We start from the raw sequence: 16,453 nt of genomic DNA on the forward strand, positions 1-16,453 counted from the left end.
TAAAAATACAGACCTACTTCTATGGAATCTTGCGTTCAACCGACGCCAGTTAGAAAAGCGCGGGATTGCATAAATTTTTAAAAGCACGTATCGAAGAAGAGAAGTCAGTTGCGATCGATATGCGAGTTTCGATACTTGCGATCTTCTAATTTTCATATATTTAAATTTAAACCATTTAATTGTCACATTTAAATCGCATCAGGAAGATGCAGTGATTGATTTGAACAAAATCGAATTATTGTATTTTACAATAAGGAAATCAAATGATAAGGTTCGAAAATTCATTGTATCGATAGCAACAATCGAGGCAATGAAAAATAACAAAAATTTAAAAACGATTCCACGCTAATGCATTTTTTCTCTTCTTTCTGTTACTTAAAAATAAGGTTATTTTTTATATAATGTATGTATGAAACTATTTTGTAAAGTAATCGAGTATCATGATAATTTTTTACATGTTTTAATTTGAAATTTTGAACGAGACATCGACTGATTCGATAAAATTGCAAACAAGTATCGGATCGGTGTTGTCTCTATCTAGGAGACTATTACGTGGTCTGTGTTTGACATCTGCGCATTTCTCACACTCGTTCGGTGGAAAAATCAAAACAATCAATATGGCGGACCCGAACAACGAAGCTGTACCGTCGAGTAGCGTTTCGGAGCAAGCCCCCCCGGCTACTCCGATTCGCGACGATCTTGAGAAAATAGAAGATTTTCTCGAGCCTGACAAAAAGCGTCGAAAAGTGTCAAGGAACGATGGGAAAACCGAACAGAAATTGGAGCACCGTTTGGGTGGCATCCTCTGCTGCGCAGTTTGCCTCGATTTACCCAAGGCAGCTGTCTATCAGGTAAGTTTTTCATATTTTCCCTTCGATATAATATGTATTGTATAGTATAGAACCCTTCGATATATTATGAATTTACAAATGTGCGTCCTTTCGATTGATGTTCCGTGTCTTAACATTAGCAATCGTTTTTTGTAACGATGTCCATTCTTTGCATCCGACATTTTCACCCGAGGTCGATGGGTGACTTCTTGTTACTCATTGAAATATGTATACATATACCTACATACAAGTACGTATAGATATTATTAGATAAAGTAATATTTCTAATGGTGTTTGATTGCACACTGTGCACTATGATCATTTCTTGATGTTCCTTCGTCCGAAATCGTCTTTTGTTGTTTTTTAGTTGTATTTTGTGTCGGTAGTAAAGTTGAACATATGCAAAAGAATATACCGATGATGATAAAAAAAACAGTATAAATTTTTTTTGTTATTCTTGAAGTATAGGATACATTTTTATTTTTTATATAATTTAAATTGCGAAAACGAAAAAATATATTCTGACGGATATTCATATTTAAAAAGAAACGCAGAAAATTCTGGACTTTTTTTTTTTATCGTTTATCATTTGTAACTTACTTTAGCGATATATTTTCCATATTGCGATTGTTTTTTAATTGATTAACAATAGTCATTAATAGTACTTCATTTCTGTGTTAAATTCTTTCTCTCTCACTCTTCCCAGTTTTCTTACCCTCCTTTTCTCTTGATGATTGTAACATAGTTTATCCTCACAATAAGATCTTTATTTTTCTAATATTTGCAGGCAAATGATGTTAATAGTTATACAAAAATATAGTTTTGTTTAAGTTCTGATCTTATAAGTATTTAAGGCAATCATAAACTATTTTTATTATTGTATTATTAAAATCTTTAAATTATTTATTAGTATTGTCTTCTTTAAGATAGTAATAATATAATTACAGGTAGGTAATATATGTTTATCCTAATAGAAATGGTATTAAATACTTGGAAAAAAAAAAAAAAAAAAAGGACAGATGTATGAAGAACAGCTTTTAATTTGCTTAATATGAACACTAAAGTCATTATGATTATTATTATTATTTGTTGTTAAATATATAATTATGAAACTTAGAGACTTCATGTGATTTAAGGTCTTTTACAAAATAATCTTTTAAAATGAAATTTCTGAACATTTAATATTGAGGTAAACATACAACCAGATAAACTTTTTTTTTTATAGTTTATACTGTAAAGTGATATCATATTAATTGCAATAAACATATTTATGCATGCATGTCAAGTAATTCTCATAACAGTGTAAATTAATGCGAAGTTTTAAATCATGCGAAAAATAAATACAGATATACTATATTAAAGAGAATTATTGTATGTATGCATGTCCCAATAATAATCCCATTTTTTTAGTAACTTTTATTTGCAGAAACTCCTCTATAATTAACTTTGTAGCATTTCATTCCATCTGTACTTTATTATATTTTGTTTTCAATTCCTTTTTCAATTTTATTAACAAAGATATATTATATATATATATATGTAACATACTTAATATTCAGTGCCCTGATTCACTTTAAAACAGTGGGAAGAATGTTGCGTTTATTCTATCATAATAGAAATGCATACATGTAAGTTATTTAGTGCGCAGTTCAGCACTGTACCACTTTTATTTACTATAGTACGCAAGTTTGAACGTTGTATTCATGCATTTGTGAACATGTAGACACCTATATGACGCAAATCATTTAAATTCTAACTTCATTCTGGTTGATACTCCAATAAAGTCAATTAGAAAACTTTAAAAAAAAAATGAAAGGAAGCTATTTAAGTCACTAAATTTTTTATAGCCTTTAGTACATAATATAACACCACCTTTTTTATCATAAAGTATTGTGTTTATTGTAAGAAGTAATCAAAATGAGGAAAGTTAAAAACTAGTTACTAGGTAAAGTTATTGTAGACCCATGCGAAAATTAATGTTTATCAATTATAATAAATAGTGAGAGAGTGAGAGTGAGAGAGAGAAAGCGCATTTTCCAGAAAATCTGTATAACATGTATAGTTGGAAAGCATTAAACAAAATAAATATTCTTAAAGGTTATTACTTAGTTATTTCACATACGACACCCTTTTTCACTTATCCTATGCATCATTATCCTTTTCTATTCCTTTCTATTATCAATATTGGCAGCATTAATGACAGTTGCTTTGATGATATTCGCATTGTTTTAAAACCTACTGGTTTTGCAAATGATTAACTTGAATTATTAATAGTATTATTACAATTTTGTGTTTCAGGTTTAAAAACATCAAATCATGGTAATATACATGACATTAGTTTTGTTATTCTAGTTTGATTAATGTTGTAAGGGATGTATCTATTTGTTACAGAAATAAAAAATCTGGTATGATAGCTTGTGCAAAATGAAAAATGATTAAAATCAAGAATACTACTTCATTTTTTTTATTATTATTACTTAAAACTTTATACCAAGAATAACAGAAATTTTGCACAGAGCTATACATACTTAAAAATTTACTGCAGGCTGATAACATTTATAACAAAACTACAATTAAACCTTCAATAAACAAAATTGAAATCTAAGAATGCTAGTAAAACATACTGCAACAATGTTCACAGTGTACAAATGGACACTTGATGTGTGCTGGTTGCTTCACTCATGTCCTCGCAGATGCCAGACTAAGAGATGAAATGGCAACGTGTCCCAACTGCAGAATCGAGATTAGCAGAACGTCTCCATCTCGAAATTTGGCAGTTGAGAAAGCTGTTTCTGAGTTGCCAGCAGAATGTCAATATTGTGCAAAGGAGTTTCCACGAAACTCTTTGGAACGTCATGAAGAGACAATGTGCGAAGAAAGGTAAAATCAGTATTGATAATTATAACTGAACAACGTTATGCTCATATTGTTTCTTGTATGTACACAGAATATCTAGCTGCAAATACAGTAGGATCGGTTGCCCTTGGCGTGGACCAAATCATGAGCGTCCAGAACACGAGGCGCATTGCGTTCATCCTCATCGTTCAGGGTTGGATGTTATGGAAGCATTGCGGGACATCGATGCCCGTACCCTTGAAGAACGTAGGCTCTATGACAATGTCTTTGACCTTTTGTCCTACGAGAAAATCACATTCAACGGTCTGTATCCGTATCTCGTGCATTAAGGCTCTGAAACTCTTCTTTAATCTCTTTACATCCAAATCCGTAGAATAAACATCTTTGTAGAAATATATTTTACACCTTTGTTTTTCTTTTTGTCTTCTTCTTTAGCAGCAGCAGGGATTCGATTAAAATCATATTTATCTATATTTGTATTGAAACTTTTAATAGATTAGGTATTTCATCGTTTCTTTTTATAAATGATGTAAGCTATTTGTAGAATTTTGTTTGTATAGATCTACAAATGAAGCCCTATCGCACAGACGAGTTTGTTCATAAATTATTTTATGAAACATCTCGTTTCACGGCGTTTAACAATCAATGGGTTGTAAAGGCAAGAATTAATAACAGTCAACGCGATCCTACTCAGAGTTCAGAAAGGGATATGACTTATCAAGTATGTAGACGTTTCAATGTATATATATATATATATATAAAAGTGTTTCAAATTGAAAGGAATTAAATTCAAGTCATTATTACTCTGTAGCTGATTTTAAAAACGAAAACGACGTATCCATTACCGCTTCACTATTTGATACTGAAAGGACCTTTCGGAGACATGAAAGTGCAACCGAGAATTCACAGATTTGAATTCACCGACCAAGAAAACGAAAGTCCTTATTTACCTTTACCTTTACCTGATACTGCAGAGTGCAATAGACTTCTTGCTGCAAGAGCTATTAGTTTCAGGTAAGAGTTAGTCGTCAAAGAAATCAATTGATTGTTGAAATAAAATATATTTAATACAGAATTCTAATAAGCCACCTACTCTGTTTCTCTGTTTCAGACTAATTATGTTCTTGGCATCCAAGTAGTCGGACACGATAATTCTTGTTGTCAAGATTTTACGGCGATTGAATAATTGACACATCTTTTTAGATTTAACAGTGATAAAAATATAGATTACACAGAGGTTTATAATCAATTATTAGTAGCCTTTAATCGTAATAATAATTAAAATAAAAGATGCTAATTCTGCTGTAGTCTATACGCATATTACAATAAAATGATACACTGTGTTATTACAGAACAGTATAACACGGAAAAGTGTAGCATTATAATACCGCAAATACTTGACAGATCAAGTTTAGTTTTGTTCAATTTCATTTGGAAAACATTACCAAAAATTTACGTTGAATGCAAGCTTTATGTAGATTATTGTTGTTAGACATGTGTATTAAATTGTAATCATTGATATATCATAGCTGTTGCATATGAAAAAAAAAAAAATAAAGAATCTTACATTTCGTCGAATCATCGATTAAAAATCAATTTAATGCACATGCCTGTCGACAAAAGCCTATTAAAGATTCTTCTATTTATGTATATTAAATTAAATGTTATTGATGTAAAATCCTGAATTGATATTGTAATAGAAGAAATTTAAATAAATTTATTATAATTACGACATTCTATTATTTTACCCTTGAGCATCATTAAAATCATTCGTTCTATTGTAACTCGGACAAATTAATAAACGTGTTGTTATTTGTTTTGAGGCCGTTAATGTTGTTCGGTGGGAAAATTAAAGGATTCAGATTGTTTTCCGGCGTACTAACGCTATGCTTACGATATTTTGGACTTGGGGGTCTTGGATCAGGTTCTGAACAACCCTTTAACCAATAAGAAGTAACTTTACCTTTTCCTTTTAACTCCACCTCGCCCCTTAGCTCCAAATCAAACGTTCCAAATTTATCCAGTATGCATTTCGTTGCTTCCGACACATGTATACATAGAGCTGTGTTAAATATAAAAATTAACATTGGTGTTGCATCAATTAAAATTAATAGATCTCCTGTAAAAACAGTCTTAACTTACGCAATCCTGAAGATTCCATCCTTGATGCTGTATTCACTGTGTCACCAAATAGACAGTAATGGGGCATCTTTTGACCCACAACACCAGCACAAACTGGCCCACTGTGAACACCTATTCTAACGCTCAGTTGTGTGTTTTGTTTGTGCATTATAGTGAAAGAGCGTACCGAATCGAGAATTGCCAAAGCCATCAAACCAATTTCTCTGGCGTGTTCATCACCGTTTCTTTCTGGTAGACCGGATACTACCATGTAAGCGTCTCCTATTGTCTCCACCTTATCATATAAAGTAAAAATAATAAATAAATAATATTTTATACATAAGTGGTACAAAGATTTACCTTGTAAACGTCATAGAATTCAATGATACGATCAAAGGTACTGTAAAGGTCGTTAAGAAAATCAACCACCTCCATGGGGGTGCTTTGCGCACAAAGGGCCGTAAAACCAACGATGTCGCTAAAGTAAATTGTCACGCATTCAAACTGTTCTGGTTGTACCAGTTCCCCGGCCATTAGCTGACACGCCACTTGCCTGAGAAAGAACAATGATGGTGTTTGGTTAAACAGTGCTGATAGGTTTATGGCACGATAATTGGGATATTTCTCAGGTATGTTCCATTGAAATACCAGGTGCAGGAGAATGGCCCTTGAAGGCACTTCGGGGTCCTTCGATAATAAATAATATCCAATTAACACCCTGCATGTTAAAGTGTTAATTACCTTGGAAGTACTTGATACAGAAGTTCTTCGCTTCGTCGTTTCTCTAAACTCAATTGTTCTGTTTTTTCTTCAACCAGAGCTTCCAAATTGTTTGCATACTGTTCCATTCGTCTTAACAAGTCATCCATTAAATTTTCACAGTAACCTCTGTAATATTGTAAAATAATGTTGCTCCTCAATTAGGCATCAATTTTTTTTTTTCATTGTGATATAAAAGCTCACTTCATAATGCCACGTATCGTTCCACGAATCGTATGAAAAGTTGGTCGTTCCTCCTGTATCTCGTTCCAGCATCTCTCCATCAAGGATAAAATATCTGGTGGACAGTCCTTCGGCATTACTTCCGGTCTAAACGGTGGTATTTCGGATGCTGCAACTCTGTTTACAATCTATATGTAAAACGAGTAGACAATTAATAAATCCTTTAATGATAAACGATGTTAAGTGTACAGAATTCTTATTATACTTCTTGGGAAGACACGAATGCCTTAACAGTTTCGTATGGACCTCCTCGAACAACAATTTCCTCTAAAATAATCGCAAAACTGTAAACATCCCCTTTCTGAGTAGCCACGCTTCCTGGTGTCACAGTTAATGGTAAAAGTTCTGGCGCGATCCACAGTAATTCTGTCAGAGAATAATTATAAACAAATAATTCTTAATTAACGAGCTCTTAACTCCTCATAGGGGAACTGATTTTTACATACTAGTATAATAATTATCATCCATAATCAAGTCTGAAGGGGTCGTAAGAGTTTTCAGACCGAAGTCTGAGATCTTTAGAACGAAACGACCATCGATCAAACAATTGCAGGAGCGAAGCTTTCCATGAGCTGAAACTTCACTGGCATGGAGATAAGACATTCCCTATAAAAGTACAAAGAATTCATATCTATCCCCCTTATTGTCCTTTTAGAATCATAAAGCAGTATTAATGAAAATATGAGAATAATGATCAAAGATATTAAAAAAGAGAGATTTATATTGAAAATGAAATGAACGTGTAGCTGAAGCTCTGCACCTGCTCTACCTTGACGATGTCGTGAATCAAAGACATTCGAAAATTCCAATCCAATTTTATAGCATCATTCTCAAGCACATCCTTCAAGGATCCTCGCGGACAGTACTCTGTCAGGATCAAGACCGTCGGCGAAGGAGAACAGAGACAAGCACCGATAAACCTGGAAGTTCCAAATATTTAATCTACCAAAAAACTTACTTTATAAATTCATATACCTGACAGTATTTTCAGAAGTAACATCTCGAACTTGTTTAATCTCCCACAGAAGCTTCTTCGTGACGTCGACCACTTTCTTCTTGGTGATTTTCTTAATTGCCACCCTTTCACCTTTATAAATTCCAACGGTAGTGAATACCGTGGTCGGTGGTAGAGATTCATAACTAAACTGTGATCCTCGACGAATACGTTGTTCCAATCCAAAATTCTATTGAAATTAATTCTCTTCGTGTTAATCCTTTTAGCTGAATATATAGATTACTTACGTTCACGTCGGATATAGCCTGATGTAAATTAATCTTCGAAGAGACGGGTCTCCCTATTTCAAGAAGTAGCTCTTCCGGTCTGATTCTCCAAGACATGTTGTTCAGATCAGCTGATAATCTCAAGTGTCTACAAAAGAGGGGAATAAGTTTACGCGAATATCTTCTCCCTTCAGATGTCTCAAAGTATAACTACCGATACAGCACGCATGTTGCGGTAACAGCAACGAGTAAAAACACGGCAAGTGTCAGGCTGGTGTAAGCTACAAACGTGTACGCTTCCGTTCTGGAAGTGCAAGCAGGATCGTTTTCCAAGAAACCGCATTCTGGAACATCCGCGGGTGGACCTTCTCTACCTCCAGGCCAATGAATCTTCTTACCAGAGACTGGACTATATTCTCGGTTCAATCCCAGGTAATGAGCGACCACCTCGAACCTGTGAATTTCGACATAATTATTTCTGTATAGCGTTCTCATCAGGCGATCGATTGAAACAAACGTATCTAATTGCGCTCGCTTCACATGTCTGGAAGGAAATCAAGGGGAATCTCATAAGTTATCCAACCGAATTCCATCACGGCAGTTGCCCTCAGAATGGAGCTTGATTAGCATTGCAAACGGATCAACGAATGGCTGGCTTAATTGCTGCTGACCTTCCCGTGATGGGATCCAAATCCAAGATACTGTAATCCGCGTCACGGTCTCCATTGTCGTCAATCCTCACGTGTCCTGTAATACCAATGAAATCTCGGTCCCACATTCTCCTGGTTATAGATATACCGTCTCTGATGTCTCCTCCTTGCGACAGAGTTTCGTTCAAAGCTATCCCCAACAAATATACGCCATCATAGAAGGCTCCTATGAAGAAGTTCACCTGTAAAGTAGGATATTAATTAGACACCTTTGTTTTTTTTTAATTTTTATTATACAGAATCTATGGATTACTTCCTCTCCTTCTGAGAACGAGTAACTGTAGTCTGTTAAAGCTCTTTGACGGACAGTCTCAGCGAAATCCTGGAATCTTGGACTTGTGGGTTGCAAAAGAGACACTCTTAAAAGAGCCTCGTACGCTTTCCTGGCGACAGCGTCATCCTCGTCGCCGAGCTCCCAATCGTGGTCACCCCAATAGGAACCCTAATTTGAATGACGATTAATTATCTGAAAGAGTAGGGTGGATCGTTTGATTTACCTGAAATATTTCCACGTCAAGGAACGCCCAGTCACCCTTAGTCATCCCTAGATCATGAGCAGCCAGCATGAATTTCCTGACAAGGGTACCTCGGACGCTGAGAATCACCACTGTGGACACGAGTGACGATGATACACTTCCCCTTGTCTAAGAGAAGCTTACTTACCTCTGGCATACATGCTGGCATCGCGCAAATAAAATTGATAAGGTTCATCTTCCGAGTTACCATCCAGTTCTCTGACAAACTTTAGCAATCCTTCTTTCCGTAATCCGTACTCCAAGTTTTTACCAACTGTCCATGAGAATAAATCAGATCTGTCCAATAGCAGCGCCACGTGGGACCATCCGAATTCTTTAAATATACTGGAGAACACCAGTCGAAGACGGCATTGGCAATAAGACATTCTAGTTAAAGTTGGATACTTGCTTTTGTCCTTGAAAATTCCCTTGGAAAGGATATAAAGTCGTGAGAATGGGTGTCTTCTTTAGATGCACCTTAACGAGCAGGCTGGCTAATTAAAAACGCTAATAGGGTCGTAAACACGAGGATAAAGGATCAGGCTTCTCGTGTTCATGCACGCGATAATTAAGCAAATAACAAGATTTTATCTTATTACCGAGCTCTCGTTCTTCCATTTATTGATTCTTCCAAGGATGCCTGATGTTACGGATAGTTCACCTTCCGACGGTGGCTTCGTTATTAAACAAAAAAAAAAAAAAAAACGCATCAGTTATTAGCCAACCTATATCTAAGATTGAAAATCTTGATAAGGGGGTTGTAGCATTTAGCCAAACGGTAAGAGTTATCGAAAAATTTTCTTTTTTAGAGCGAATCTCGCTCTAGTTGATCAGTGTCATTAACTGAAAGGGTTAAGATAGAAGAGGCATACTTGATCACCCATTCCTGTGATTATAGGAGTGTTCCAGTAAGCCGCGAGTCTTGCAACAGGTTCAAGGGCGAAGGCGCAAGCTGGACCGATGAAAGCGATCACGTTGTCCCGGAAGTGCATGTCGGCTGCTAAACCGGGTGCTGCGGCTCCGCTGCAGGATGGATAGCTAAAAATATATGAAACATTACTAAACCTCTGTACAAGTATTAATCTTAAATAAACGTATAAAAGAAAAGAGCGACTCTCTTTATATTCCTTCCCCTTAAATTAGTTTCAATCAAACAATTCCATACATTGAAAGAAAATTTCACATGTACCGTAAATTGAAGGGGTGAAATCACGGAAAAGAGCATTTATTATCGATTGAAATCCTTGTAAAAGGCAGTCAATGTCAGAGACAAGAACAAACAACGGGGTTGATGTATAGGAAGGATATTAAAGGATGATCCTTCATCAATATTTACCGCTAACTGCTTCCTTTTCCAAGGAATGCAATCTTTCAGTATCATGTAGATTCTTTTTTCGTCTATACGATCCTTTTATCGGCGTAAAAATAAAAGGGAGTTCACGACAATACTTATAAGAATCAGAAAGGAACAGAGGATAAACAAGTTGGTGGGATGGTCACGTTTCAAAGTGTCTACACACCTTGTGATCAAATTACTCGGACAAGAAAATGAACGATCGAAACGGCTTAAGGAAATCTGCAGATACTGTGGATGAATATTCACGAGGAAGTCGAGATTGAATCGATGGATAATTGTGTCGTTTCAAGTGTAAATAACGCGGAATAATGATAGATTAATCGTGTAGGTGAATGGGCAATGATTGAATACTGATCGTTGCCAGGGAAATTATCGTTTACGATTTTTGCCGTTCTCTTCTTTCGTTAACGAATTGGAACGTAATTACACCTGTTATTTTACCTCCTCTGGGTTATTCAATACTTTGCACTAGGTACATACTTACAATGGAATTTTGATTCAATATCTGATATTGAATGTTAATACTTATTACCCTTGATTTATCAATACCACATAATTTTCATTCTCTTCGCAGTTTACTTTTTTATCCAAGAACCTTTGACTTTGTAGGAAATTTGTACAGCTATTGTTTCATTTAATTCCGATCGCCTGGTAGTCGACAAATTTTCTCGTCGGATATTGGGAGACCTGTTTTTTGTGCCCACGTCGGTTCAATTGAATTAATGTAACGGCATGGAAAGGATGAAAACGCGTGTTCAAAAGCGAATCAATTCACGCAGGGTCAGGCGTATGCGTATTTAGGACACGTATACCCTTTTTTTTTTTAAAATATTGTAGAAGGGAGAAAAAATATGTACGATGACCCACCTTCCTTGAACTTTACGCAATTGCACATTGTGAACACTTAAGAAGTCGTTCACTTCGGCCAAGGCTAGGTCGACAGCTGGTCCACATCTCTCAAGATCGAAAGGACTATTCAAATGAGAAGCCATCAGCACACCAACGTTGTACACCCTCGGAGAGTACTCATAATTCTCTGGATAATCAACATAAAAAAGGAATTATATAAAACAGAATTGTAAAAGATAAAGTATACGCTATATTCTATAGCGTTATGGCGATATAAATCCAACATAAATTTAAACAATATGATAAATAATATTACTTTCACCTGGGCAATTTATAATTGAAATTCAAAGTTTCATTGTAAATATTTTGAACCAAGTCATGCACCTCGAGCTCAACTCGTTTTTTTTTATAGAGTTAATAAAAAAGAATTGTGCGCGTTTGTAAAAGAGCCAGGACTCAAACAAGTAGAAGAAGTCGTCGTTGTGCCAGCCGTCGAAACAAATCGCCCAGAAACTACGATTATTCCATTCATTCGTGCAAGTGTTCTTGACACCAAAAAGCAGGGTCGCTAGAAGGGATGTGCGTTCGTAATTCTGTTAATATTTTTAATCATTTTTAACACGTTCACTGCCGCTCCATGATATGGAATATTGAAGATTAATTTCTGAATTTATATCTTATAAATATAGTGAAGTGTATGCTTGAATACCTGTTGAATAACATTAATCAGACAATGATCTCTCAAAATAAATAAAATAAATATCAGTTGTTGTTAATGTTATACAATAGAGTCTTACCTGGTGAAACACTGATGAAGCAGAAAGTTTGATAAACGATCGCGGCTATCAGCAATTTCCTACTTATAGAAAACATCTGTTTACATGAACTACTCTCCATTCTTTTTATCCAGATCATTTTAATAACACAAAACATTCCATTCGATCCACATGACTCAGTTTTCTTCAAACTAAAACCAAGTTAAACTTGCAATTTATTTTTCTAAAAAATAGGAATCGCGCGTTCCAATCACTGCATCACGTATTTGTTAAACAATTCAACAGTTTTGATATTTGAACGTTACACAAGAATTCCTATTATATATTATTAAAGAAAATTTCAGCGTCACGATGAGATTGAGCTGTGTATCAGCAAAATAAACTGCTCAGAATATGTGCATTTCGAAGATTTTGGTACATGCGCCTTGATAGCAGAATACCACGAACCATGCGTTGTATCTACGCATGCTTCGCGTTCCGAACTCCCTCTCGATCAAACGCGAATAAAAATCTATAGAATAATTAATAAATTAAATTCATTGTCCATCGTTTATTTCCATTTGCTGGAAGAACTTCGATATTTGCCGGACGAATACTCTTTCTCTTCTTGAGAACATAATTCTTCGTCCAAGAGAAGCTCGAAATTTCCCAATGCCTCAGCTGGTGGACACTTGTTCCATTTTACACTGAAAATATTTTAGGTTTTATTCAAGCAACGACAGTGTAAATATTTGACTTACTCTGGAACACCATCAGGTGGTACAACAATTGAAATTATGTTGTCGATCAGTTTGTACTTCAATATTCGATCGTTCACCGTAGTGGAGGTCAATGAGGGAGATGCGTTTACCTGGAAATATAAAAAAAATGAAATTTTCTCCAACACCTGATAGCCACGTGTCTCGTGGGCCACCAGTCATCATCAAGTTGTTAGCATCTGGACTTTAAGTTTGTAATTACAATAGGCTTTTTCGAAAACTGCAGACCGTAAGGGTCCCAGCCATAAATCCAATAAAGCTGGTCAATGGCTCAGTGACTCTGGAATCGCTAGCCATTGTCTTCCTAACTAAACCTTTCGCTCAAGTACCCTGAGCCAAGGTCCCAATTCGGACCTCGACCCAGTCGTAAACTGTTGGAAGGCTAAAAGGGCCATCTGCCCTTGCTCTGCCACCAGCAATTATTACCACTAACGTGATTGCAAGGGACCAACCGATTTACGATTATAAGTAATTATCTCGGCTATACTTGAGAATATGAAAGAACCTCTACAAGCCATGGCTTCAGATCGTTATCAATGATGATATCGTAGCCATAACACTCGAAGCAATGTCGATCGGTCGCCATAACTGGAGTAACTGCTTTCAAAGAGTGCACGATGCACCATGTGATGTTCGCGAACAGCTTTCCTGTAACCGCTTTTCCACGGGTGCTTTCCAGATACAGTCTCAAATTATGTACACTCAATTTACCTCCATGTTTACTGTTATATTCTTCCTACGACAAAGACCAATTTTTCATACATTCTTTTCCCTTGCTTTTCAATAGGAGCAATCTGTATACTCACGCCATGCTTTTGAACGGATACGTTGGTAAGATGCACGTACATGTTATCCAGCTCTTGTATGCTAGTGTCATATTTGACTGTACAAAAGCGGCAAAATCCGAGCTTGAAGAGGTAGGCTTTTAATGGACGAAAGGAGGTAATGAGAACGTATAATCGGAGATCGAATTTCTTGCCTCCAATTAACAATGGATTATCAATATACCTGCACGTTTAAAGTTTCATTAATTTATCGCTTCAATAGATCTTGTAATTTTAAATATACCTAGATATAACGTATGATTCCTTCGTCAGATTAGGATTAAACGGGTTTTTCGCCTCGCGAGACCATCTCTTTAATTTACTTAATTTATTGATTAGAAATATCCCTGCACCCTGCGATTTGCCGCACGGTTTCATGATCCATGTACTTTGAGGCGACTTCCTGTATTCCTCTACGAACATATTGTAATCTACAAGTAAATATAAATTGTTAAAAAATGTTGATGATTACATTGATGGTTTAAAATGTATTTTACCTGCTGGTAAGACAAATGTTACTGGAATGAAATCAAGATAAAGATATTTTCCCGGGCCGTCGCCTCTTTCCGCAAGCGGATTACCTTCACGCTCCAACTCCTTCCGGTACCGTTTTATATTCTTCACCAGCAGATCTTTTCTCGTTAGTTCATAGTGATTTGGAAAGTGATTAATTATTCTGAGACAAAATTAAAATATACTTAGAATAATAGTATACAGAATCAGTAATTATTAACATCTCAATTGCCCAAAATTGTTAAATGATTTCCATAAAAAGTAGAATAAAGATAATTTTCAAAGTTTGAGGGGAAATTTTAGTGCTGAATGAAAGATGTTTGAAATGATGTCGGTAATGTAATTTCCTACTTATCGACTTCAACTATCCTTTGTCTTATCATTTTGGAAATAATCGAGACATTAATAATTTTTGATACGGTATTTTATAAATTAAATATCTGACTGTTTATCATCCATTCTGTATCCCGTTTCAACGCTGAATATATTTCTGCAGGATTGAGTAGCTGCCCTGTAACACAATGATGGTTTTAAAAAATGAACAATTTCGTTGTTTTATTATAAAAATAAAATCAATACCAATAGAAGTTCCAATCGTCTTCTGGACCAACTTGAACCCATCCTCTCTTCTCAAAATTATGCACTATCACGGATTTGTCCACGTCCGTGCAAAATGTGACTTTTGTCTTGTCTGCTCCAATTGTGGATATTCTGCAAGAATATTTAGAACTTTTATAAAAAAAAAATATAACTAATCTCTTTTTCTCTTTATAAAATGTCTCGATTTTTTATTTCGAACTATCTATTCGATTTCGAAGCACTGGTAAACGGTTCATATATGATTTCTAAATGTTAATTGCCCATTTCATTTTTACGTTAATTTATTATTACCTGCCATGGTTCGTGGATATATTCAAATTCGCGAAACGTTTATTTTCCGTAACCGTGCCGGACGCCATTATTTTTGTTAAATCAATTTCCCCAGGGATACACAAATTCCCGATAATTTTATATTCCCGCTTACGGGAGAAACGTAATTAACCATAATTACAAATAGCCAATTATTCATTCCTTAATATGCTTAATTTTTAATTTACAAATTTCCCATTAATCGATCAGTTACGGTCAGTTATAAACATTTCGGTATACCTTTTTGCCATAGTTATTAGCGTTGCGATATTTTCACTATCCGAAATCGAACATAATCTTGATCACTGTAGACAGCCTTTGTTAATAAATAATTTAATAGAAAATTGATCTTGTTAGAAACAAAGAATATATTTGGTTATTTCCTGACAGAGTAGGGTTTGACTTGCATGCCTTATGTTTGTGGGAAAAAACATAATAGAATCGTTTCAAGTGTGTTTACGACACGGACTTAGGCAGGTACTTGTCTTTCATTCTTTACCCGGAGAGCGACCGATGTGCCAGAAACGCAGTGGTCTCTCGCCTGGTAAGACGTCTGCGATTGTGGCTGTTTTCTACGAAATAAGAGCTTGTAACAACTTAAATTTGTGTTATATTAATATTCATTTGTTTTGCAGTTTGTTGTAGGATACATTATCAGAAGTGTCGCTACAATAACGCTACTATAATTGTGTGATATATCATATTACAAAGGACGAACGTTTAAGAACAACGTTAACTACATTGACGTTACTGAGAAATTGTAAGAAATACAACAAGATTCAGGAAGAAATACAGCAATAAAGGACTTTGAAGGTAATTCTTTTTTTATCAGTCTTATTTTTATTTTAAATAAGTCGTGAAATAGTGCGTGTTACTTCGATGACAATAAGCATAATGATGTTCCGTGTTACCGAAAGTGGCTGATTTTCTTAAAGACATACGAATTAAACGTTAAATGTCAACGTACAAAGATTATTACTTGCGTACCGGAAATTAAACCGTACTTAAAGAGTACTGAAAGCGGCGCGATTGCAACAAGTGAATCACGTTTGCGCATAGGAATTTGTGCCATGAATTTACGATTCAAAATGCGTCTTTCGAAAATTATATACAATTATGAACGCGAAAATGTATTTTAGAAAGTATCTAGCAAATCAAATTAATTGTTTTATGCTCTGATTCCAAGGATATTGGATATTCTTTATAAGACTG

The 16,453-nt window shown here is 35.2% G+C and overlaps 3 protein-coding genes across 8 annotated transcripts; 1 reads left to right on the forward strand and 2 right to left on the reverse strand.

Moving 5' to 3' along the window:
- The first annotated feature begins 460 nt into the window (after positions 1-460).
- On the forward strand, positions 461-5,247 carry LOC117604720 (zinc finger TRAF-type-containing protein 1 homolog). The gene is made up of 6 exons (XM_034325121.2): positions 461-851; positions 3,472-3,710; positions 3,778-3,989; positions 4,247-4,407; positions 4,498-4,700; positions 4,798-5,247. Exons 1-6 carry the CDS (start codon positions 618-620, stop codon positions 4,823-4,825), a joined length of 1,077 nt encoding a protein of 358 aa, XP_034181012.1. The 5' UTR covers positions 461-617; the 3' UTR covers positions 4,826-5,247.
- LOC117604708 (atrial natriuretic peptide receptor 1) lies at positions 5,229-12,394 on the reverse strand. Of its 5 annotated transcripts, none has more exons than XM_076688382.1 (19): positions 12,259-12,394; positions 11,480-11,648; positions 10,128-10,293; positions 9,855-9,929; positions 9,404-9,683; positions 9,238-9,347; positions 8,994-9,182; positions 8,702-8,922; positions 8,245-8,484; positions 8,052-8,178; positions 7,785-7,993; positions 7,579-7,729; positions 7,256-7,415; positions 7,015-7,175; positions 6,771-6,937; positions 6,549-6,695; positions 6,168-6,360; positions 5,829-6,102; positions 5,229-5,748 (listed from the first exon to the last, which is right to left on the reverse strand). In XM_076688382.1, exons 1-19 carry the CDS (start codon positions 12,392-12,394, stop codon positions 5,462-5,464), a joined length of 3,462 nt encoding a protein of 1,153 aa, XP_076544497.1. In that variant the 3' UTR covers positions 5,229-5,461. The 5 variants fall into 5 exon arrangements, with proteins under 5 accessions (XP_076544497.1, XP_076544495.1, XP_034180976.1 ...); XM_076688381.1 differs by lacking the exon at positions 12,259-12,394 and having other exon boundaries at positions 5,608-5,748; positions 5,829-5,939; positions 5,995-6,102; positions 7,570-7,729; positions 11,480-12,156; XM_076688380.1 differs by lacking the exon at positions 12,259-12,394 and having other exon boundaries at positions 7,570-7,729; positions 8,320-8,484; positions 11,480-12,156.
- A 393-nt stretch (positions 12,395-12,787) lies between these two features.
- On the reverse strand, positions 12,788-15,802 carry TTLL1B (Tubulin tyrosine ligase-like 1B). Of its 2 annotated transcripts, none has more exons than XM_034325111.2 (9): positions 15,482-15,802; positions 14,912-15,043; positions 14,778-14,843; positions 14,317-14,495; positions 14,064-14,250; positions 13,802-14,003; positions 13,501-13,731; positions 12,978-13,087; positions 12,788-12,923 (listed from the first exon to the last, which is right to left on the reverse strand). In XM_034325111.2, exons 1-9 carry the CDS (start codon positions 15,490-15,492, stop codon positions 12,788-12,790), a joined length of 1,254 nt encoding a protein of 417 aa, XP_034181002.1. In that variant the 5' UTR covers positions 15,493-15,802. The 2 variants fall into 2 exon arrangements, with proteins under 2 accessions (XP_034181002.1, XP_034181001.1); XM_034325110.2 differs by lacking the exon at positions 15,482-15,802 and adding an exon at positions 15,224-15,437.
- Positions 15,803-16,453: the final 651 nt, after the last annotated feature.

The sequence above is a fragment of the Osmia lignaria genome, chromosome 5 (genome assembly GCF_051020975.1).
Source record: "Osmia lignaria lignaria isolate PbOS001 chromosome 5, iyOsmLign1, whole genome shotgun sequence".
NCBI classification, from domain to species: domain Eukaryota; kingdom Metazoa; phylum Arthropoda; class Insecta; order Hymenoptera; family Megachilidae; genus Osmia; species Osmia lignaria.

Bases quoted from the DNA above. Each gene is read 5' to 3' on its own strand.
- LOC117604720 (XM_034325121.2), top strand. From the start codon at position 618: ATGGCGGACCCGAACAACGAAGCTGTACCGTCGAGTAGCGTTTCGGAG. The intron at 3,990-4,246 runs GTCTGTATCCGT...TTGTTTGTATAG, and splicing joins CGAGAAAATCACATTCAACG to ATCTACAAATGAAGCCCTAT. The intron at 4,701-4,797 runs GTAAGAGTTAGT...TCTCTGTTTCAG, and splicing joins GCAAGAGCTATTAGTTTCAG to ACTAATTATGTTCTTGGCAT.
- LOC117604708 (XM_076688382.1), bottom strand. From the start codon at position 12,394: ATGTTTTGTGTTATTAAAATGATCTGGATAAAAAGAATGGAGAGTAGT. The intron at 9,183-9,237 runs GTAAATCAAACG...CATTCAAATTAG, and splicing joins TTGACGTGGAAATATTTCAG to GGTTCCTATTGGGGTGACCA. The intron at 7,416-7,578 runs GTAGAGCAGGTG...GTACTTTTATAG, and splicing joins TGATTCACGACATCGTCAAG to GGAATGTCTTATCTCCATGC.
- TTLL1B (XM_034325110.2), bottom strand. From the start codon at position 15,291: ATGGCGTCCGGCACGGTTACGGAAAATAAACGTTTCGCGAATTTGAAT. The intron at 13,088-13,500 runs GTTCTTTCATAT...TTATATTTCCAG, and splicing joins TGAAGCCATGGCTTGTAGAG to GTAAACGCATCTCCCTCATT. The intron at 12,924-12,977 runs GTAAGTCAAATA...AAATATTTTCAG, and splicing joins CCACCTGATGGTGTTCCAGA to TGTAAAATGGAACAAGTGTC.